Source organism: Nyctereutes procyonoides, unplaced genomic scaffold, assembly GCF_905146905.1.
Source record: "Nyctereutes procyonoides isolate TBG_1078 unplaced genomic scaffold, NYPRO_anot_genome, whole genome shotgun sequence".
NCBI classification, from domain to species: domain Eukaryota; kingdom Metazoa; phylum Chordata; class Mammalia; order Carnivora; family Canidae; genus Nyctereutes; species Nyctereutes procyonoides.
The window spans coordinates 31,236,665-31,259,118 of NW_026575020.1; the positions used below are offsets into that span (position 1 = coordinate 31,236,665).

A 22,454-nucleotide genomic window follows, 5' to 3' on the forward strand; every position below is an offset into this window, starting at 1 on the left:
CAATGTCCCTGGCTTTCCAGACTGTTCTCCACTTCAGGCACCTCTTCCCCCTGGGGGAACCTCCTGGGCCCCCGTGGAAATTTGACAGCAGAAGACTAGGGTAGAATCAGGCTCCCGTGAGGAGTTTGTGGCACTGCGATCTGCTCTCATAAACCAAACCCCATGGAGTAGTTTTGTTTCAAACTAAATAGGGCGCGTGTATCGCCTCAGAGTTAATTCAAACTCCTCCTAAATCACCGGCAGATTGAAATTAGGCTTAAAAATAATTCTGCTGACGGATAAATCTTAATAGAGATGAGTAGGAAAAAACCACTAAACTATTGGTTTTTATTTAATCCACTGTATTATGAAACATATTACAACTGAAGCACTAAAGAAAATTGGTTTTTCTTTGCCCTCAGAGCTGCTGCAGCTCAGCTCACTTGGCCACGGCACTTTTGCTTGCCGGGGTCGTCCGTGGCTATCAGCTTCCACCTCAGGTATATGGCACTCCCCTGCCCCCCCCACACACACCCCAGAGCCCACAGGGTTATCCCAGCAGCTCTCGGCTCTGGCATAGCTGCACCAGACCCTGTGGGGCAGGTCCTGGCCCGGGAGCCCCTGTGTCCCCTGTGTGCTTGTGCTGCAGCAGAAAGGGGCTTTCAGCAGCCCAAGTAATTATGTCCCTCCTTCAGTTTTGTAGGCCGTCCCCCCAACACACCCCCTAGTCCCACCTCCAGCCTCTGGATAGAGGCCCAGATTCCCTGGAGGCCCTGCAGCCCTGCCCTAGACCTCACTGTATCTGTGGGGTATTAACACTAGGCCTTGGGCAGCTCCTCATTGGCCTGCATGTGTGCACATGTGCATCCGCCCCCAGGTGCAGACGCCAGCAGCCTGGTACCTGGTGCTTGGGCCTCAGTGGTCTGCATTCTCCAATGCCCCCCACCTCTCCGACCTCCCCCGGCTGTGAGCCCACAAGGTGCAGGAGCGTCTTCAGTGTTTCATACCCATCAGCCACAGTGATTTTGTCCACATCTACTTGTAGAAGCACTGTTAAGGTGGGGGGCACCCCAAGTCAGGTCAGGGGACTCTTCTGGGAGCCAAGGAGCACTGTGCACCATACTTCCTATACCTGGAACCTGTGTGGCCTCGAGTCTGTATGGCAGAGACCCAGAGCTGGGTGGTCAGGTGGGTTGTCACTCACCCTTGTGGAAGAGAAATAGGAAGTCACCAATGCAGGGTGAGTGGGCCGGGAGGTGATGGCCTGCCTCAGGGTCTCGTATGCACATGCTGGTTGCCTGGAATGTACAGCTGGGTGCTCCCTAGCCTGGGTGCTCCATTAACAGGTATGGACCAGAGGAGTGAATGCACACACGGGGACAGAAGGATCAGCCGTGGCCTCATGTGGATGGCCAGCGGTGGTGATGGCTGAACTGCTTTCGGGGACAGCCTTCGAGCAGGAAGTAGGGAAACCTTAAATGTGTGGATGCTCTGAATCTGATTCTGTTTGTGTGGAGCTGGTGTTCGCTGCACAGTTGCCCTGGCCGTCCTGGGGTGCTGATTGCACGTGCAGCGCTGACCCACGCAGCCGGGACCAGATTATTACATGGAGCAGTAGTGCTGGCCAAGGGCTGTGTCCAATTGAAACCGTGCTGTGCGGTTCTGTTTTGTAAAAAGTACACTCGAGTGTGCAGAAGAGTGCTGTGTTGATGCGCTCTGGCAGTGCGGTTCTCCTGTCATGGCAGGTCTCCCAGAATAATTTTTAGAGGTACTTGAGGGATTTTGGGGTCTGGGAGGGGCCCACACAAGTGTGAAGTGCTGTGGATTCGTGTGGACAGCCACATCCAGGGCCAGATATTCCTAGGGTTTGTGAGGTCGGGAGCACATTAACCTGGGGCCTCGAGGTCACAGGGAAGCAGAGTAGCTGCAGGCTGGAGGAGGATCTGGCCGGGTGCATGGCAGCATCCTTTGCTGTGGCCATGGGGCCCTGCCAGAGGTGCCAGGGAAGAAATGACATTTATATGGGGTGCTTGGGGGACAGGCATCTGTGCTGGAGCACTGGGCATGAAGTTGGGAGCATTGGGAGGTCATGGTGCAGGTGGGTGGACAGGGAGGTGGCTGCAGGGTATGGGGCAGTCAGGTCACCAGACACCTCTCCACTGTTGCTCTCCCCCCATCCCAGGCCATCTGAGTGAGGACCCCAAGTTTCCAAAGGTTCCGTGGCCCTCCCCGGACCTCTGCCCAGCCTGCCACGAGGAGATTAAGGGCCTGCACAGCTGGAACGAGGGCCAAGTGCTCCTGTTCTTGAAGCAGCACTATGGCAGCGACAACCTCGTGGATACCTATGCTGCAGACCAGGAAGACGCCCATGAAGGAGGTGCCCCACCTGAGGGCGGGGAGCAAGAGCGAGGCCTCGTTTCCCCAGAGAAGCCTCAGGAAGAGCAGCGTGCCAAGAGTCTCCGTCCACCCAGTGTGCTGCCTCCCAGACCCGACCTGTCACAAGGGTTGCAGCTAGGCCTGGATGGGGGACTCCAGAGTGCGAGCAGGGCTGAGGGCCACAGGGAGGTGGAGGTGGCTGTGCCCTTTCTCGGGATGGGCTTCTCCAGCCTGGACATGAGCCTCTGCGTCGTGCTATATGTGGCCTCTTCCTTGTTTCTAATGTTAATGTACTTTTTCTTCCGAGTGCGGTCCAAGCGATGGAAAGTCAGATATCACCGCCTATCTGTGTAGAACCAAGTGGGACCACAGAAGCACCTTTGGAAAAACAGCCCCACCGTGCTTTAATAATTAAGATCAGGGATTTTATAGACACAGCAGATCTGGTTTCACATGCATCGGCGTCATGGGCTCCAAGGCCTTGTTGGACAAATGGTCTTCCTGTGGAGGACAAGCCAACGTTTGTTGAGACTGACCGCTGGCATATTCCCTGGACGCCTTTATAGATCCGACAGCAAAAAGATGTCTGTATTTTTATTCTTCTAAGTTTAAAAAAAAAAAAAAGTGGGAGCCCAGGCCAAACGAACAGACTCTTTCCCACCTGCTTTTATCCTGAGTTTCTAGACACACGTTCTGCAAGCCTGGCTTGGGATTTGGAGAACAACTAAGCCGTGCCGTGAACTGGCGGCTCCGGGTGGTTCCATGCAGCCAGCTTCGCCCAGCAGAGCCTCACCCACCCTGGCCGCTCCTCAAAGCCAGTCTGGTCCTCAGAGATCATCTGTGTTTGTGCTTTTCAGCTGCCTGGCAGTTTCAGCTGAAGCAAGAGAGCATCTCCGTGGTGCTGGAGCAGCTCCAAGCCAAAGGGACCACCCCTGCATCAAGACCTGTGTGCACTCCAGATGCAGAGTCTGGCACAGGAAGGAAGGACAGAGGAGGGTTTGTGGCTTTGCTGCATTGTAAGGAACACCCCTACCAGGCCAAGGGGGGTGGTGGGGGCAGGACAGTGGCAGAGGCGGTGTCTTTGTTTATCTGGTGGGAAGAGAGCCCTAAGTGACCGAGGACCATCCCAAACTGCCTTGCCCAGGCATTGAGGGCAGAGCTCCGCAGGGGAGGCGTGTGGGGTGGCCCACTCCTTGGGAGCCGAGTCCCCAGGGGACCTTCCAAGGAGCCCATCATCCTCTGTGTCACGTGGTCCAGCAGCTGCAAGGCCGGGGGCTAGGACGTGGGGCCCAGTGACACAGCAATGCCCGGGGATACCCCAGGAGCCCCATAGGAGTGACCTGTGCTGTCTCCAGCACCTTTAAGGCCAAATTCCAAACTTCATTTCCCTGAAGCTGTTTTATGAAGGGTCCTGGCACAGGGCCCCCATCCCCCAGGCTTTTGTGATATATATATTTTTTTTTTTATTTTTTTACCATTTAATGATTTTAACGTTATTTGTGAAACCCAAATCATTTAGATGTCAGTTTGCCTCTGGAGATATAAACAAAATGAACAAACTGCCATTTTCGTGGAGATCCTTTGTGACTGTCTCACAAGCTCAGAGGTATCTGTGCTTGTGTCACTATGATGGTTGTAAATAGTCTTTCCACCTTGCCTAGTGTGCTCCATGTTTACGAACTCCCGCTGACCATGGTCGTTTCTGTGTAAGAACACTTACGTGCTGGACCAGTGTGTGGGCAGCAGGCGAGCTGTCAGGAGCTTGAGCTCCTGCCGGGGGTGGGGGGGACAGGGAACAGGACAGGGACAAGGATGGGACGGGGTACAGGACGAGGACAGGATGGGATGGGGGACAGGATGGGGACGGGCCAGGGATGGGATGGGGGCCAGGGATGGGACAGGATGGGGCATGGTCCTCCACAGCTGCTTCACTTCTGGCTTCTCTGCCACCAGAGGTTTCTTCTTGTTTGACATGTTTTTAACCCCAGAAGTCTGTGTGTTTCGTCGGTGGTTGTGCACCTGGGTTACTGGAGACCCTGTCTTGTTTCCTTTTATCCTGAAAACTGGCCAGATTCACCCACAGAATCCAAAGGGAAATACTTAGCACCATGAATTAAACTGCCTTCTGGTTCGTGTTGAATGCTTTCCTCCCTTAAAGGAAGTTTGCATTTGCGGTGTGGACTGGGATGAGGTTGCAGAGCACCACCGTGTGCTGGAACCTCTATAAAACCCACATGACAGCTTCGAGGTTCATGATAATATTGCAGTCTGAGGTCATCAGTATTTGGGGGACAAGCTTCCAACACCCTGAGGGGCCAGGTTTCCAGTAGACCACGAGCAGTCAGGGACAGGTGGTGGTGCCAAAGTGGCCACGGACGTGTGTCTCGTGTGCAGGTGTGAACATGGCCACACCCCTCCCATGGTCTGCTTAGAACTGTACACTACCTTTAGGCAAGGTTTAAGGTCTCTTTTCTAAAGTTGTAAGTATTGAGACTAATGAATAGTTCGATAATTTAAATGTGTATTTATTTTTACTGGAAGAATTTTGATTAAAAAGCTAATTGACATGGAAATGTCTGAAATTTCTTACCTGCAAGGAAAGTGAACATTTTGTATTTAAATGAACTATAATGTGCACATTTTTTAAATAAATAAATTTGACATTGGAAAGGACTGTGATTCTTTTAAAAATGTGAGTTTGTTCTAGCAGTGATCAGAGGTCGGGGTGCAGAACAGAGCCCTCCTCCCCTTCCAGAGTTTGTGGACTGGGCATCTGAAATCCCAGGGTTTCTTGAATTAAACTAGAGACGTTTTGGAAGACAGCCCAGGGGTCAGGTGGAAAGTGAAAAATGGGAGATCAATTATAGATTATCTTCTTGGGGCTGATCTAGACCAGGGGCTGGCCACAGGACCACAGCCTTCATTCATGTCACACGGTAGATCAATGACATGTGACAGGAACAGATGCGAGTCTCACAACTTGGCAATGCACCAGGGGCACCCTGGTGAAGGGGACCTCTGAGGAACCCCAGCTGGTGGGAGCCCCCAGCCCACCTGGTGCTGGACACGGTTCGCCTCCCTGCTGCCCAGGGCCTGAATGCCCCAGCATTGCCTCCTACCTGGGGCTTTGCACAACACCTGTTTGCCCCCCCCCCCCGGATTCTGAACTATTGATCCTTTTCTCCTGCTTTCTACCTTTTGTTTTGCTGGGGTGTTTGGGGTGAGCACTCTGGCCCTGTGTAGCTTCTGAGGGATCTGCTGGCTGTGCTTCCTGTGGATTCCACCTGCCCAGCCACACAGTGTGCAAGCTGGTAGGTAACCCGCCCCTCAGAGGAGGCACAGGCAGGCCCTGAGGTGCCAGCCGGGTCTGTGGTGCTGGGGTTGGCCTAGGTGGGTAACCCCCCACACCCCTGGAGTCCTGAGTGGTTTCTGCTGGGGGTGGGGGTGGGCTGTGGCAGGAAAGGTGGGGAAGGTTATGAGTCCAACAGGTGAGTGCTGACCATACCTGGAGCCAGAGATTTGTGGGGGCCGGGGCTGGAGGCCAGTGTGGCTGGAGGGGCCACCCGCCCAAGTCCAGGACCCTGGATGCTGTGTGTAGGGCAGGGTGGAGCACCCACCTGCTTCCCATCCCCAAGTCTTTGGGCCAGTGTGGTGGAAACTGCCTGCCCCAGCAAGGGGAGGGATGGTGGGGTGAGGCTGCCTGAGGGACTGGGGGTGGGGGGTGCAGACTGGAGTCAGAGGAGGGAAAGTGGGTAGGGGGGATCTGGGGACTGCAGACCTAGGCAGGTGTGGAGGTAGGCAGTGGGCTGGGGAAACAGGGTGGTGGGTGGGGTCGGCAGAGGGGAGGAGGGGAGGGAGGAAGGGGGTGGTCTGGGGGGAATGGGGTGGGCAGAGTCAGCAGAGGGGGTAGGGATGGGGCAAGGGTAGGGGGTGGGCAGAGGGGGGATGGGGGGTAGAGGCCCGCGAAGGGGGAGGGGGTGGGGGCCGCAGCACTTCCCTCAGCACCTCACTTCCCTCAGCACCGAGGACAGCGCCCCAGGGCCCTGAGTCTCCTGCCAGGCCAGGTAGACAGGGTCGCTGTTGGAGGCGCCTGTGGCGGCAGAGGAGGAGAGAGGAGGGCGGCCTAGACCCGGACGCCACCTCCCACCTGGCGGTCGTCATGCTGCTGGAAACCGAGCTCAGTTGAGACCGAGATCAGCCCGGGACCTCCGTGGTGGCTGCCATCTGCGCCTTCCATGGGACTTGGGGTAAGGGCCCCCGCCAGCCCCTCGGCCTCCTGCAGGGGCAAGAGGACCCACAAGGGAGAAATGGCTAGGACGGGAGCGTCAGGGACGGTGGGCAGGGAGAAACCCCGGACAGCAGACAAGGGAAGGAAGTCTGGAGAAGTTGCTGGGGTGGGGGTGGGAGCGGCACACCTGAGGGATGGGAACAGGAGGAAGGGATGTGTCAGGCAGGTCCCAGGGGCAAAGGGCCTGGAGTTCCCGGCGGTGGCCCCAGAGGTGGCAGTTGGTTGTGGAGTGCCCTGGGAACAGTGCTGGGGGGAGGGACAGGGCGGAGTGGGGGGTCACCTTCCTCCAGAGACCCCACAACCCTCAGCGCTCCTGCACTGCCCAACAGGGCAGCACCGGGACCCCCGGGCTGGGTCTCCCGCCTGAACCTCCCTCCCTAAGGGCCACTCGATCTCGTCAAAGACGTTGGGAAAGAATGGAGGCATTGTTGGCAGGCCAGCCAGATGCAGAGCGTGTGGGGCCGCCACCTCCTGGACCTGCTGCCCGCCAGCCCCTTCCCCACTCGAACCACACATGGTTTCTCTAGACAGGCCTCTGCGGCAGCTGACACCCCACAGCCAACATCCCAGGGCACCCAGTGCCCCCTCAACCCCCCGGCTTGCGCACCTGTGCCCTGTCATCTGGGTAACAAGTGTGCAGGAAGGGTGCAGTGCTGGTGGCATACGCCTTTGCTCAAAACCAGGAGCCTGGGTCCGCTGGGACCTGGGAGGGTGCTGCGCCTTTCGGGCCCACATCCTTCCAGGCTTGCGTCCTGTTAAAGCGCACAGACCAGGCGCCTGGAGGCCAGAATGAGCAGCGGGATGAAGACTGCCCCTTACCATGGGATCCCAACTGGAGAGGCCTGGAGGCCGGCATAAACCCACTCGCCCCCTCACTGCCTGAGGCCCCTTGCCCTCGCCATGCCGCATGCTGCAATAGCCCCACATGGCTCTTTCTTAATTGGGGGGGGGGGGCGGCGTTGGTGTTGGCCAGTAGCCAGGTGCTATGTGCCTTCTGGGCAGGAGCACCTCTCCACAGCGAGCATGGGTGGGTTCCTATGGGCTTACCCGTTTGGATTGGGGATGAGGCGCTGGAACATCAGGTGTGGGAGCTGCATTCTGTGCAAGCTGGTGAGTGGAAGGATGTGAGAGAGTAGACCTCCCACTTTCCCAGCTGTCCTTCCTGACCTGAGTCTTGGCTGCATGTCCTGGCCGAGTGTGCCTGCTGAGAATTGTCCTTCTCTGTGCCCATTCAGGTGGCAGTCCCCAGGGTGGGGCCCAGAAGCCAGTCACAACTGGGAGGTCTGAGGTCGCTTCTGCCTCCGAGTGGCTTTGCTGTGAGCCTTTGGGCGCCACACTCACCCTCTCTGGATTTCGGGTCGCATTCTTGCCCACCAGACGACCAGACGTTGTCACTAAGCCTCCTAGGCCCGGCTGTCAAGCGGCGGTGCGACGCTGCTCCCTCCTGGTCCGTCCTCCGGGGACCCAGACCTCCCCGCGCGTGCACGTCCAAGCCCAGGCCCCAGGCCCCAGGCCCCAGGCCCCAGGCCCCAACCCTCGGCGCAGAGCAGGAGGCTGCGGGCCCGGGCCCGAGTGAGCGCCGGCGGGCAGCCCCGGCCCGGCTCCTCCCCCGACTGTCCCTGCGCTCCTCGGGCCAGGCATTCGGATGGCGTCTGGGCACCCCGAGTCCCCGCGCAAAGGCGGGCAGAGCCGGCGACCCCGGCCCCGCCCCGCGCCGCGGCCCCGCCCCCAGGCCGCTCCGCCCTCCGCGCGGCCTGAGGCTCGGGGCCCCCGGGGCGGCCCGCGGGCGCAGCGCCCAGGAGCGCAGGGAATAACTCGGACACCAGCCTGGGGCCCCGGGAAAGTTCGGGACCCGAGAGCCGCAGCTCCCGGCGACGGGACCCATGGAGGCGCGCGGGGAGCTGGGCCCGGGCCGCGAGTCGGCGGGCGGAGACCTGCTGCTGGCGCTGCTGGCGCGGAGGGAGGACCTACGCCGAGGTGGGTGCCGGGGCTCGAGTGCCTGCACCGGGGACGCCGGGCCCGGGAGACCCGGAGGTCCTCGCGCCTTCCCGGGCTTGGCCACGGCGGTGGTGGGAGACGGGAGACCCCGACGGGCGTGGCTGCAAGGGCCCCAGCACATCCCCACCTGGGCGCTGGAGCAGCGAGTCCGCTGCGGGGCCCCGAAGCGGTGCTGTCAGCTGTGTGCTCGCTGCGCCGCGCTGCTCGGGCGAAGAGTCCTTGGGGTCCCAGGACAGACTTAGGAAGCCCACTCCCTTATCAGGAGAGTATGTGAAGAGCAACCATGTGGCCCAGTGACCACAGGGCAAGAGGACCCTTGAGAGGGCGGGCCCCACCAGACCCTCCGCACTTTCCAGGGGAAGAGAGGGAGATGCAGGGGCCAGAGTGTAGCTGGGGTCCGACACAGATGTCCCAGGTCAAGGTCCCCTTGTCTGCACCCACACGCACCTGCTCACCAGTGGCTCCCAGGCTGGTCCTCTGGACTCTTCTACAGAAAGACCCCAGCTCCCTAGCTGCACCAGTCCTGCTCCCGCCCCCCTGCGCTGTGGCTCCCAGAGAAGGGCGGTGGGCAGTCGTTCTTGGAGCTGTGCCGCCCCGCGGGACCACAGGATGGAGACGGAGGAGGGCCTGGCTGGGTGGGGAGTGACAGGGTCGGAGCAGGTGGGAAAGAGGTTACATCCAGGCTGTGGGGTCTCATCTGTCCCCTATTTATTTATTTATTTATTTATTTATTTATTTATTTATTTATTTATTTTTCCGACGGTTCCTGGGAGGGGTTGGCCGCAGGGGCTGGGAGGAAGGGGTGGGAGGGTGGAGGGAGAGGGAGGGAAGGGAGGCGGGCTCGGAACGGGATCGCTGAGGAGAGCTGGCCCGGAGCAGGCAGGCAGGCGCGAGGCTCCGCTGGGCCGGGCCGCTGCTGAGGGGAGGACACCCGCCGAGGCTGGAGTCACCATGCAGCGTAAGGCCCGGGTCTGGGGCGCTACTGGGAGCGCGAAGGGGAGGAGCGCGGCGGGAACGGCTTTTGCGGGACGGCTTTTGCAGGACGCGGGCCGGGGCAGCTGGGCCGGGCGCTGTCCGGGCCGCGGTGCTGAATGCCACCTGTCCAGCCTCCTGCTGTAGGCCGGCTGCGCTGGTGGGCCCGCCGTCACCACCCGCGAAGGGGGCCCCGGACGCCCGGTGCAGCCCCCGAGCTCCCCTGCGCCTGGGGCTGCCGTTTGGCCCGATGCGGGTCGGCGTCCTTCTCGACTTTCCTGCCACCGCGGTAGGGATGTTGATCAGGGTTCTTGCAGCCTGAGACGCAGGGAAGCCCTTCTCTGGTCCTCCCACCCACTGCGGGGGGCCCCCCCAGGAGCCGGAGGGGTCCGCAGCGAGGAGGAAGGAGAGCTCGGCCAGGTGGGTGCAATGTTCACACAGGTTCCAGCCCCTGATGCTGGCTCTCTCCTCTCCGGAAGACCTTTTCTGAGTCAACAGGGAGACTCACCCCCTGAGCACCCTGCAAAGCCTCACATGGGCCAGTGGCTCACGCAGGTCACCCCCGAGTTTCTCCCTGACCTGGTTCCCCAGAGGCCTACAGTCCCGCAGTGGCAGAGCCAGGTGTCGGAGTAACTCTTGTCAGACACCGACATTTGAGTGTGATGACAGCAATCCAGCTGTCCAGTCCGTACACAAGTACCCTCGAGGGCTCCCAGAGATGAGGAGGACACCAGTTTTTACCCTGGTGCCTGCGGACAGGGCCATAGGGCTGGGCGGCCACACTTCAACCAGGGATCTCCAAGGAGCAAGGACACTGGATTGTGCAAAATAACGATGGGGTTTGGGTGGGCCTTGCCTCTTGCCTCAGGTGCTGGTGGAGAGCCCCTGGGGTGGGGTTTTCATTTTAGCTCAACGTGCACCCCTCACGCTCACTGGGAGCATTTTGCAGTTGATGGTATCTGGCTGACTGGTGGGGGCCCCTTCCTGCTCAAGGCACACTTCTAAACCTATTTCGGTTTTCCCAAATTTTAACCATGGGCCAGGCTAATGTCATGCACTCCCTGCAGCTAGGGAGCCAAGCACCACCCACACCAGGTGGGGAGGAGGGTGTGCAGGGAAGGAGATCGCCCTTGGCAACATTGGGCCCCGCGGGGGGGGGGGGGGGGCTGGAGTTGGAAGGTGACTCGAGTGCTCCAGCTCTGAGCCCGTGACCTGGGTGGCTCCTCGGCCTGCAGAGATCCCGCTGTGCGCCGGCTGCGACCAGCACATTCTGGACCGCTTCATCCTCAAGGCACTGGACCGCCACTGGCACAGCAAGTGCCTCAAGTGCACGGACTGCCACACGCCCCTGGCCGACCGTTGCTTCAGCCGCGGGGAGAGCGTCTACTGCAAGGACGACTTCTTCAAGTGAGCGTGGCCGTGGGCACGCCGGGGAGGGCAGGGGCGCAGTCTGCTTCCGCACAGCGGGCCCTCCTGTCACCCAGGCAGGGGCAGGGGGAAGCGCCACGGGTGGCCGGGCCTGGCTGGTGCGCTGCTAAATTCTAAGTAATTACTTTTTAAATCACGGTAATAGTCATTCAAAAAGATAAGCCCAAGTTTGCAGAACTTGATCGGATTGACTCCTTCCTAATTTTGGTCTTGTTTTTGTCCTTAATGCTGGGGAGGAGGTGCTTCCCAGGCACAGGCTTCTGGGGTCTAAGGGACCTGGCCCACGGATCCAGCTTCCTGACCCGGCAGCGAGGTCAGGGCGGCTGGGCTCCTCCCCGAGGGCCTCTGGGTCCCTTCTCTGTATCCTGGGCGGCTCTGCGGGGGCTGCCTGCCGCGGGGAGACTCCCTCCCGAACCGCCCTGCGCGGCCCCGCTCAGGCCCCGCTCAGCGCTCTGCGACCCGCTCCGGGCGAAGGAGCCGCCACTTCCGCGCTGAGCCGCGCCCTGTGCGTCCCGCAGGCGATTCGGGACCAAGTGCGCCGCGTGCCAGCTGGGCATCCCGCCCACGCAGGTGGTGCGCCGCGCCCAGGACTTCGTGTACCACCTGCACTGCTTCGCCTGCGTCGTGTGCAAGCGGCAGCTGGCCACAGGCGACGAGTTCTACCTCATGGAAGACAGCAGGCTCGTGTGCAAGGCGGATTACGAGACGGCCAAGCAGCGCGGTCAGTGGGAGGGTCCACCCCACCTCCTTTCCCCGCCGGCAAAATGGGGCTGGGGTCCCCCCGGTAGGGGCGCGGAGGGATCCTCACGCCCAGCGCCTGCCAGAGCGCGCTCGCTCCGGGGAGAGAACTTGGGCGCTCTCCTTCCAGGCCCGGGTGGAGGCCGGCGGGAGCAGGGGGAGGGGGCGGGGAGGGGCAGGGGCAGGGGCAGGGGGCCCGGTCGGCTCCGCTCTGGGGAAGCCTGGCTAGCGGGCCTCAGCGGCCTCCCCACTCGGGGGCACCGCCGGGAGCTTGGTCTCAACTGCGTAGATTATCACCCCTGGTCTGAGTTATCGCCCCGAACCGTTGACCGTGAAGATCCGGCCCTACCCGCAGAACAAAGGGGAACCCGGGCGGGGGCGGGGGCGGGAGGCGGAGGCGGGGGCGGGGGCGGGGGCGGGGGCGGGAGGGGGCCGCCGCCAGGAGCCCCTCCGCCCAGACCCAGGCGCGCTCCACCCCCGGGTCCTGCGGTGTCCCCCGCGGCCGGCTGGGGCGCGGCCTCACCCTACCCCTCGCGGCGCAGAGGCGGAGGCCACGGCCAAGCGGCCGCGCACGACCATCACGGCCAAGCAGCTGGAGACCTTGAAGAGCGCCTACAACACGTCGCCCAAGCCGGCGCGCCACGTGCGCGAGCAGCTGTCGTCGGAGACGGGCCTGGACATGCGGGTCGTGCAGGTCAGCGCCCCGCGCCCCCGCGCCCCGCGCCCCCCGCGCCCGCGCCCCCCGCGCCCCCCGCGCCCGCCGCCCCGCGCCCCGCCGCTCACCCTCCCCGCACCCCCGCCCAGGTGTGGTTCCAGAACCGCCGCGCCAAGGAAAAGCGGCTCAAGAAGGATGCGGGCCGGCAGCGCTGGGGCCCGTACTTCCGCAGCATGAAGCGCGCCCGCGGCGGCCCCAAGTCGGACAAGGACAGCGTCCAGGAGGAGGGGCAGGACAGCGACGCCGACGTCTCCTTCACGGGTACGTCGCCACCGCCACCGGAGTACCCCCGCCCCAGGCAGCGGGTCGCGGCTCCGCACCCAGCCCCCTACCGAGCCCAGAGCCTGGGTGTGAACTTCCCAGTCGGGCGCTGTTAAGCCTCCTTGTTAAGAGTTCCTAGACGCTGGTGCCCTCCGTCCCCAGGCCCTGCGGTGACCCCCTCCCCTGAGGGGGCACAGCCCCCACGACCCACACACCCCCAGCAGGCTTTCTCACAGGGAAGGGTCCACGCCATCCCTGTGGCTCCTGGCCCTTGCAATGACTTTTAGGAAAGTGGGCAGCACGGTTTTGGGGTAAGTGATAAAAAGGGCTGGGTGTTTGGAGTTGAGGGGTCCACCCTCCTCTGTGGGATCTCATTCCCCAGTACCAGGGAGGCCCCCCCAATGCCCATCCCCAGACAGTTTGTGCAGGAGACTCTGACTGCATTGTGACCTTAGGCTACTCTGCGGCTCAGAGCCTCCAATAAGTTGTATGCAAAATGGGAATGGTGGCCACCCCTCCCAAGGCAGCCGTGGGGACTGTCCTGCAACCCTGGGCCCAGCTGGCCTAGTCACAACCCTGGTCCCTGGGGGGGATCCCGCCGCCTTTAGAGAGCAGGTGGGATTGAGCTGAACCACTCAGCAAGCACAGGGGCAGAGGGCAGCATGAGTCCTGAGAGCTGAAGAGTCTTAGGCTGGCCCCTCGGGTGGCTGGGGCAGGACACCCCTGAAGGGGGGGCTCTGGGGACAGGAGGTGGAGGGGGGCGGGCACCCTTCCACGCTCTCTGCTTCCATTGCAGATGAGCCGACCATGGCCGACCTGGGCCCTGCCAACGGCCTCTACAGCAGCCTGGGGGAGCCCACCTCAACCCTGGGCAGGCCTGCGGGAGCCCCAGGCAGCTTCCCACTGGAGCACGGAGGCCTGGCCGGCCCGGAGCAGTACCGTGAGCTGCGACCCAGCAGCCCCTATGGGGTCCCCCCGTCCCCAGCTGCCCTGCAGAGCCTCCCTGGCCCCCAGCCCCTTCTCTCTAGCTTAGTATATCCAGATGCCAGCTTGGGCCTGGTGCCCTCGGGCACCCCAGGTGGGCCCCCACCCATGAGGGTGCTGGCCGGAAACGGACCCAGCTCCGACCTGTCCACAGGGAGCAGTGGGGGCTACCCCGACTTCCCCGCTAGCCCCGCCTCCTGGCTGGATGAGGTTGACCACGGCCAGTTCTGACCGAGGGCCCCCAGGCTCCACTGAGTACCGGACACAAGGGGTGTGGGCAGCAGTGCCCGGAGCTGCACTCCCCTCTTCACCCGAAGCCCCAACCTGTGTGGGAAGCAGGTGCCACTGGCAGCAGCGGAAACAGGATGAGGACCTCACCGAAGGCTCCTTCCTACAGAGCACCCACCCTGCACCCCTCCCTTGGGGACGGAGGGACTCCAGTGGTCCCTGGACCAGCCACTCCTCCTTGGACACAGGGGCCGGGCTGGTAGCCGCCCCACAAGCCTTGTTTTGTACAGATTTCTCCCTTGATCGACCACTTAACTGGACGCTTGCTGTTTCCAGACACGAAGTGTCGCCCCCTCCCAGGCTGGGCCCGACCTCCAGCCCAGAGCAGCACAGTCTTCAGGCTGGAAGAGGCTTTACTTTCTAAAATGAAAAAAAAAAAAAAAGTAGGAACCACGCTTTTATTATCCAAGCTCCATCTGCCTGGTGGTCCCGACATCAGGTCAGGGATGAGCCTCTTCTGTCCAGACAAGAGGCGGCAGAGCGGGACCACGCCAGCATCCTTCTGGTCCCAACCCCCATGCCCCCAGGAGCCTCCTCGCCGTCATCCCTGGAACAGCTGGCTCTAGATTTTTCTGTTCTTGACTCCACCACCTGTCGGAGGACACACCACTGCCTGGGTGCCCTTCGTCTCCACGAGCAACACTTTAGGGCCGTGGGGACTTCCCTCCCCTGCCCACAGCAAGTTCGTCTCTCCTCCCCCATCACGGCCGCACCCCTCCCCCCAGGCCACGCCCAGCCCACCGATTTCCATTGCCAAACAGCCTGAGGCCCTGGGCGTTCCGTCTGGGAGCTGGCTCTAACCCTCTAACTGCCTGGGGACTGGACCGCCTCCTCCCCTGGACTATGTGACGCCCCAGCCCCAGACTGGAGGCTGGCCGCCCATGAGGCCCAGTTACCCCCGCAAACCTGCATCCCAAACTACCTGTTGGTTCTGTGGACGTCCCGTGTTTTTTATTTACTCTCTGACCATCGGCTCTTTCCAAGACTTCAATAAATTGGTCAGTTCCAGTCTAGAAGTTCCACGTCTTTAGGGCTGCTGGCGGTGCACAGGCGTGGGGGGTGAGAGCGCGTTGGGGGTGAGAGCGGTCCCCCAAAAGCAGGGAGGCCATCTTTGCCAGGGATGGCACTTGCTGTGAATTGGGCCCCTCGTCCCTGGATCTTGGCCCAACTTCTGAGCACCAGGAGGAGAGGTGGGTAGGCAAGCTGCCCAGCCGCGAGTAGAGGCCTAGCGTCCTGACACTGCCCCCCCACCCCCGCCGAGGCAGGGGCTGGGGTGGCCAGGGCAGGTGCTCACAGCGAGGGGCAACCTCCGGGGGTGCCGGAGTCAGTCCATCAGGAGATTCACGGCCCAGGGTCTCCAGGACTCTCACTAATTTGGATTCCAATCCTAGCCATCTGCTAACTTGCTGTGTGACCCTGGGCAAGTGAGCTGCTCCCTCTGAGCCCTGGGGAGACAGTAGTGGCAGCTCCTCCGAGGGGAGATGGAAGAGTCTGTGAGCTTGGGGCCTCACCTCCACCACCACCACCCCACCACCACCACCACGCCCAGCAGTGAGTGCTCACTGGAGGGCAGGACCTGGCCTTGTGGGCCAGGACACAAGTTGGGGCACTGAGGCAGGTGGGAGAATGAGCCTCCAGTGCAGGGGAGGAGGGATGGACCCTGGGAGGGAGGGGGGCACTCCCTAGGAGCTACCTGGGAGGTCAGTCCCACCTGCAGCCTCAGGGTCACACACCCCAACATCCAAGAGGCACTCAGGGCACCCCCGGGTCAGGGAGTTGGGAGGTACCAGGAGAAGCCTCGGGGCTGGGAGAGCGCCCCCCCTCCCCCCCGTCACGCCATTTGGGGGAGCAAGCAGGAAAGAGCCAGTCCTGGAGCAGGAGGAAGAGGCAACCGCCCAGAAGATGGTGCCTGCTGTGAGCGGAAGCTCTGGGCCAAAAAGTGTGGGTGGTCCCAGGTTGGCCTAGGGGACGGTGCTCTAAGGTCAAAGCCAGGGGCGGGGGCAGCCGGGCAGCCTGCGGCTGGTGGGGCGCAATCCTAGGGCAGCCGACATCGTGCTTCCTCCCAGGGAGATTAGAAGCCCCCAGAAAAGAAAGCAGCCTTGCCAGAGTCCGGATCGGAGCCCAGGCGGTGTAAGGGGGCGCGGGGCGTTGGGGGGGGGCGTAAATCCTCAGTCTCTCCCTCTCCCGCCTTAGCCACTCCCCCAGGCCGCCCGGGACCTTTTAGGCACTGACAGGTTAATAAAGTGCTAAGTGTCCCCACGGGGCCCTCCGCCTGTTGGCAGTTGCCCGCGAGCTCGCTCCAGCTGGCGGCGCGTCGATAATCCCAGAGCCAAGTCGTGGCTTCGGGGCCGGGGGTGGGCAGCCTGCGAGACCTCTTGGGGCCCAGGCACAGCCCTTGCGGGGGAAGCAGGAGACCCCGGCTGGCGGGTGCATGGGAGAGGACACACGGAGAGGTTCCCTGGGCCCTTGGCGAATGCCCGTGGCCAGCAGCCCCACAGCCGCCCTGCGGTGCACGCTCGCTCGCATAGCCTCTTCGGCCTCCGTGTCCCTGTCTGAATGGAGTGCCACCTGGGGCGGAAACCCAGCTCCCATGTCTCAGGGCTACAAAAAAGCCCGCTGCCCGGTGCATGAGGGGACCCTGGGACCCTCGCTGGGATGGGCACAGTAGTAGGGAGGGGTGTGGAGGGTCCCAGAACCCTGACTCACACCACCAGCGGGCAGCAGGGTGACTGCCAGGCTGGGGACACTTGGGTTGGGACATCCTATCCAGGACTGGGGCCCACTGGGCTTGCTAACCTTTTTGTGGGGGGGGGGCTTGTTAACCTTTGAACCCAGCAATGTATTACATTATCAAACGTAAATACCTTTAAAAAAAAGTAAATACGTGAATAATATAAATAATATCGAACCATACATAAAGGGTCTTCTTGCCTTTTAAATATAAATTTCACACAAGAAGCAAAAGTTCAAAGAATGCTCCCAAATCAGGAACATGCCTCTCCCAGAGATGAGGGGACACACGGGCTCCCCCTCCTGCTCATCTCCCTCCCCACCGCCCCCCCAGGCCAGCTTGTCTTGGGGGACTGGTCCCCCAAATGTGGACAGGAGGGGGCGGGGGGGATGCACCCTGAGGGCTGCCTGGTTGAGTGGAAACACTATAAATCAATGGGTTTTCAAAGGGATCAGTCTGGAGCGCTAAATCCCAGAGGCTGTAATGATCAATTCTTTAAGCCCATAATTGTTCAAATTACTCTGAGCAACATAAAACATTAATTTTAAGAAATTTAATAGAAAAAAGCTCTTTAAATCCACAACGAGATAAATGACACCGGGCGCTGCGACCTTTTTCCATACCTTGGTGACATTGAATAATCTGAAAGTTATTTACATTTTCATTCTTTGTGGAAAATGTTGACAAGCTTTTGGCCGTGGGCAAGGTGCGCGGCACTGCGGAGCGCCCCCTCCCTCTAATTAATGGGGGAGCCACGGCTTCGTAAAGCAGGGTTTTCATCAGTCTGCCTGGGTGACCTGCGGTGGCGGCTCCCACCCCTCCCGGAGCTGATGCAACAAGGCTCATTTTTTACCATAAAAAGATTCCATCCTGACCAGCGGAGCCCCCTGTTGGCATTCGAACCCGACGGGAGACTAAGGAGCTGCGGTCAAGGGATGTCGCTTGGATGGGGTGCCCGGCCAGACGGGAGGGGAAGTGCCCCGTTCTGCAGACCCCGGATGGAGGGGTGCGCGCGCGCGTATGTGAGGCGTGCAGACTGGGCATGCAGGTTGCCCCAGAGAGGAGGGCATAGCCCTCAGTTCCACCAGTTCCCCTGGAGGCCAACCAGACCGGGTGTGTCGCCACAGCCAGGTTGCCGGATGTGACAATGGGGTGGCCTGGCGGGCTGATAGCCACCTGCGGAGCTGGGGCTCGGCCAGGTGTGGGAAGACAGCCCCCGGTGCCTGGGCTCCTGCGCGTCCCTCATACCAGTTCTCAGAGAGGAGAGCCAGGCACCTGAAGCTCAGGGTCGCGGCCAATTGGCTCACGCGTGTGCCGGGCGCTGAAGCTGTGTGACCTTGGGTGGTGACTCACCCTTTCTGAGCCTTCACAGAGCCGCATACGACCTCCCTTCCTGGGTCGCCGTGGGGGGGTGGGGGGGCAGGGATAAGGGGCTGGACAGAGCTGGGGACAGCAAGGAAACCACCTCCTTCAGGTTTGGAGGCCAATCCCCACAGACTCTGCCCATGTGCCTTCCTCCCTGACTTGTAGGTCGTTGCTGAGAGGGGAGCAGGGCTTGTGTGCACTGGTTCTGGGGGCTCTGGTGTCCCCACTTCTGAACAGAGCACCCAGGTCTAGATGTCATCTGAGCCAGGTGTGGGGTGGGGGCCCAGACAGGGTGGCAGGCTCATGTCCACCTGCCCCCTCCAGCCAGTGTCTGCCCCTGGGGGGCAGAGGCAGAGGCAGTGAGGGAACCTGCTGGGGGAGGCATGAGCTCAAGGTGATTTGTCTGGGAAGACCCAACCTGGAGCAGTCTCCCGTCCCTAAGGGGTCCCCCATCCCAGAGGATCCTCCCTTCCTGAGGGGTCCCCCATCCCAGAGGGGTCCCCGGACCCCGAGGGCTCCTCCATTGTTGGGGCCCCCCACCCCAGAGGAGCCTTCCATCCCAGAGGGATCTCCCATCCCAGGAGTTCCCACAAACCTGAGGGGCCCCCCATCCTTGAAGGTGTCCCATCCCCAAGGCTGAGGGCAGCCATTATTCTGTCCCCCATATCCCTGGCCTGTCGGCTGAGGCCAAGAAGTGACTCAGCGCCTCTGCACACCATCCCCCTCCTCTGGGACAGGATGATTTGGTCAACAGTCAAGGAAGAGATGCACCACTGGTATCCAGGGAAATCGAGTCAGAATCACGTTAGATGCCACCTCACGCCCATCGGATGGTGACAAAACAAGACGAGGACATGGAGAAACTGAGGCCCCCACTCCACTGCTGGGGATATAAGATGCTGCTGCCGTGGGCAACAGCCTGGAGGCTCCTGCCCCCGAAAGCAGTACCGTGTGAGTGCGTACCCCAGGCGTGAACACAGGGACCCAAAAGGAACCCGGACACAGATGCTCACGGTGGCACAGGAGCCAAACAGAGCAAACACCCAGACGTCCATCAGTGAGAGATGGATAGAGGCCCGTCAGGACCACAGGATAGCACACAGCCACAAACCGGGTGATGCACCAACATGCACCATGGCCGGACGAGCCTGGAACCGTTGTGCTGGCTGAACAGCACCAGACACAGGCCGCGTGTTAATACGGTCCTCTGGGTAGAAAATGTCCAGAGCAGGAAAATTCAGAAACGGAAGATTTGTGGTTCTGGGGATGGGGGTGTAGCAGGTGACCGCTAAGGGGTCTGGGATCCTGGAGAGGTGCTGGAAACCTCCAGAGCTGGGGTGCATGACTGTTCACACGGTGTCTTTGTCACCTTGGGCAGGCAGCAGGAGAAATCCTGCAATAACTGTGGGAGGACCCCCAGCGCTGGGTCACAGACCCTGGCGTTGGCATCCTCCTTCCATGTGCAGCCCTCTCCTGACAAGGCCCTGGAAACTGGCCCACCCAGGGGACCCCAGCCCCGCTGGCCCCCACACACAGCAGAGCATGCAGAGGATCCATGGTGCTGCCAGCACCCTACAGGGAGCACCTGCGCATCGGTGCTAAGCACCCCGGGGCCCAGCCCACAAGGCATCGCCCGAGCTCCCAGGGCACCAGGGCAGCAGGAGAAGGACCTTAGAGGGACCCTCCCCAGCTGAGCACAGCTGGCCAGGAACCCACTGCCCTGTCCCAGGAAAGGGCTTGGGTCCAGGGAGGTTTGACTCGGGGCCTGAGCAGGGAAACACATTTCTAGCCCCAGACCCACTGCTCCCGGACTGGCAGTCGTCCACAAAGTGGCTCTGTCCTGCCTTCCCCTGCCTAAAGCTCCATGAGACCCCTGACCATTGTCACTGAGACCAGCCCACCCTGACCACCAGCTTTGTTTGAACTCCAGAAAGGGCAGAGGTCGAGACCTGTGATGTTCCAGGGTGACAGGGCAACAGGCACCCTCTCCAAGGGCCCCCACCCTCACTTTCATTCTGTGCTGGGAGAACAATGGGCGTAGGAGGCGGGGCAGGCAGGTCTGAGCTCCAGAGAGGATCCCCTGGCTTCCTTGGAGGACAGGAGGCGGGGTGGGTGGGCCAGCCGCCACCAGCTCGGAGCTGCAGGGGCCTGGCCCCCACACCAACGGTGTCGGTGTCGGCAGGGCAGAAAGGGACCGGGACCCCTGAGCCCACCACGCGCTGGCATCTTCTAGAGACCTGAGGCCTGTGTGTGACTCCTCAGGATGGGGCAGCCGTGTGGACCCAGGGGCCCCCGGGGGTGGGTTTTGGTGAGGACACTCCTGACTGTTTCCCCTGGGGGTGGGTTTTGGTGAGGACACCCCTGACTGTTTCCCCAGGGCAATAGCCCCTTAGCAGGGCCCGTCCTGGGGGCTGCCTTGGGGGCCTGGTGCTGTGTGCAAAACTCCTAGTCTTCCAGAAGATTCCTCCTCAGCCACCTCCACAGCAAACCCTCAGCAGTAGTCAGCTACCCCACCCCCCCAGACCTTTCCTTGGGGAGGAGGGGCTCCTCTCTCCCTCTGACAAATGTTTCTTCCAGAGCTCCCGCTAATCTTTAGAATGACAAGGTTTAAAATTTAATTAGCAAGTTCCTCTTATGCAAACTCTCCTCATTAAACTAAGTGTCCTATTAGTTAAAATGAAGCCTGGAGGGGGCCGGATGGAGATCTATGGCTGACTGGGCAGCCATCAGCAAGGGAGTCTGGTGCGAGTTGAGTCGGTGCGTGCGAGCCCCGAGCCCCGAGCCCCTGCACCGCCAGTCGCAGGTGGGTGGCTCCTCTCCCAGCCCTTCGGGTGGCATCAGGTGGTGGGGCCCAGAGGGAGGGGCTAGGGCAGGTGTGGGGGGTGGCCTCCATCACTAAGGGGCCACTGCCTCCCTGTCCCATCCCTAGGCCTGGGGCCCACCTGGCCGCTCTCAGCTGGAGGAAGAACTGTGTGTGGCTCCTCTTTGTTAGAAAAGTGGTAGATGCTCCTCATAGAAAATTTTGGAAAACATACAGGTGTGTCCCGCACGCCGGACATTCTAACCAAGAAGCCCGCGTGGTGCTGCCCATGCACCTGTACATACACCTGCACGTATACCTGCACGTGCTGGCATGTGCACACTCAGCGTGTGCATGTGTCCAAGCTCCGTAAGTGGCAGTGTCCTCACTTTGTGTCGCTCCATGCCCATTTCCAGGGCGGCCGAATGTACCTCAAGGCAAGATCTGCTGCTGGTGGCCTTACCAGCCCTCTTGCTGGTGGGTGTCTGCTGTGCTCCTGGGGACCTCAGCTCTGGGAACCGTGAACCCAGTCCAGCTGGGGCAGGAGGACAGCTCGCTGGCTCACGGGGCTCTGTTGGCACCACCTGCCCCCCCCACGCCCCAGAGTCTGGAGGGGTCAGAAGGGGACCCACCTGGTCCTGGGGAAGGGTCAACATCTTTCCTCTTCAGGGGCATCTCCCTGACCAAAGGGAACGACCCTGGTGTTGCCTCTTTCTTCCTTTCTAGAATGTTCCACACCAAGGCCACTCCCCATTCCCTGTCTCTGATGGGGCTCCACCACAGTTTTGGGGAACCCATGTTCCCCTCCATGGCTCCCACCCAAGTCCCGTCTCTCTCTCCCTTCCCCTAGGGTTCCTGGCTTGAGGATGTGGAGTTTCTCAAACTACAGCCAAGGGGCCACTGCTCTCCTGGGGGCTCCACACACATGTCTCTGAAGGTGTGTGCTCCCTGTGGCCCAGCCTGGGTGTGGGGGAGGGAGGGGGCCCTGAGGCCATGGAGGAGGGAGGGTCTGCATCTGGGGTGGCCCCGCTGGAGGAGGGGTGGATATCAGGAGGCACTTCCTAGCCCCCAGAGGAGCTGAGACAGGAGTCCACCCTCGCTCATAGCCGTGCCCACCCGCCCTCTGTCCTCCCACCCACCCCAGGTTTTGGGGCCCTGTGCTGGCGTCCCCGCCCCTGCCACGTGTCCTCAGGCCAGGACTGCCTTCTCCTAGGGCTGGCGGTCCCTCCCTCCCCCCCCAACAGGCCTGGAACGTAGGCCTGTCTCAGCCCCTCAGCCCCATGAGCTGGAGGGCACCCGATGGGTATGGGGGCCAACTGGAGAGGGTGGGCCTGGGAAAAAGCCTCTCCAACCTGGCACCCATCCCAGTGATTTGCATCCCCCTCCCCTACATCTGGCCATCCTTCCAGTCCATCTGGCCCTTTGTGTGGGGGGCCACAGGCGGGTGGGCAGGCCTCCACGGGGGTCCAGGAGGGCCGCAGCCTGCCTCCCCCGAGGGGCCTGGCCGGCCCGCCTCCTGTCACTGTCCTTT

General features: G+C 61.4%; 2 protein-coding genes across 2 annotated transcripts in view; both read left to right on the forward strand.

Annotated features, from left to right (window-relative positions):
- Positions 1-5,025, forward strand: part of QSOX2 (quiescin sulfhydryl oxidase 2) — a gene marked incomplete at its 5' end in the record, with an annotated part of 31,741 nt that extends 26,716 nt beyond the window's left edge. The window contains one exon of the mRNA XM_055308022.1: positions 2,162-5,025. Coding sequence (XP_055163997.1) covers positions 2,162-2,709 — 548 coding nt within the window. The remainder of the gene's footprint in view (positions 1-2,161) is intronic.
- Positions 5,026-8,526: 3,501 nt separating this feature from the next.
- Positions 8,527-13,970, forward strand: LHX3 (LIM homeobox 3). Its single transcript, XM_055315420.1, has 6 exons — positions 8,527-8,620; positions 10,849-11,020; positions 11,560-11,762; positions 12,322-12,473; positions 12,584-12,755; positions 13,552-13,970. The coding sequence occupies exons 1-6, from the start codon at positions 8,527-8,529 to the stop codon at positions 13,968-13,970; spliced, it is 1,212 nt and encodes a 403-aa protein (XP_055171395.1).
- Positions 13,971-22,454: the final 8,484 nt, after the last annotated feature.

What these genes read in the sequence shown, in the direction of transcription:
- LHX3 (XM_055315420.1), top strand. Translation starts at nt 8,527, where the DNA reads ATGGAGGCGCGCGGGGAGCTGGGCCCGGGCCGCGAGTCGGCGGGCGGA. An exon ending in TGCAAGGACGACTTCTTCAA is followed by an intron (nt 11,021 to 11,559) that starts GTGAGCGTGGCC and finishes TGCGTCCCGCAG; the next exon opens with GCGATTCGGGACCAAGTGCG. An exon ending in CGAGACGGCCAAGCAGCGCG is followed by an intron (nt 11,763 to 12,321) that starts GTCAGTGGGAGG and finishes CTCGCGGCGCAG; the next exon opens with AGGCGGAGGCCACGGCCAAG.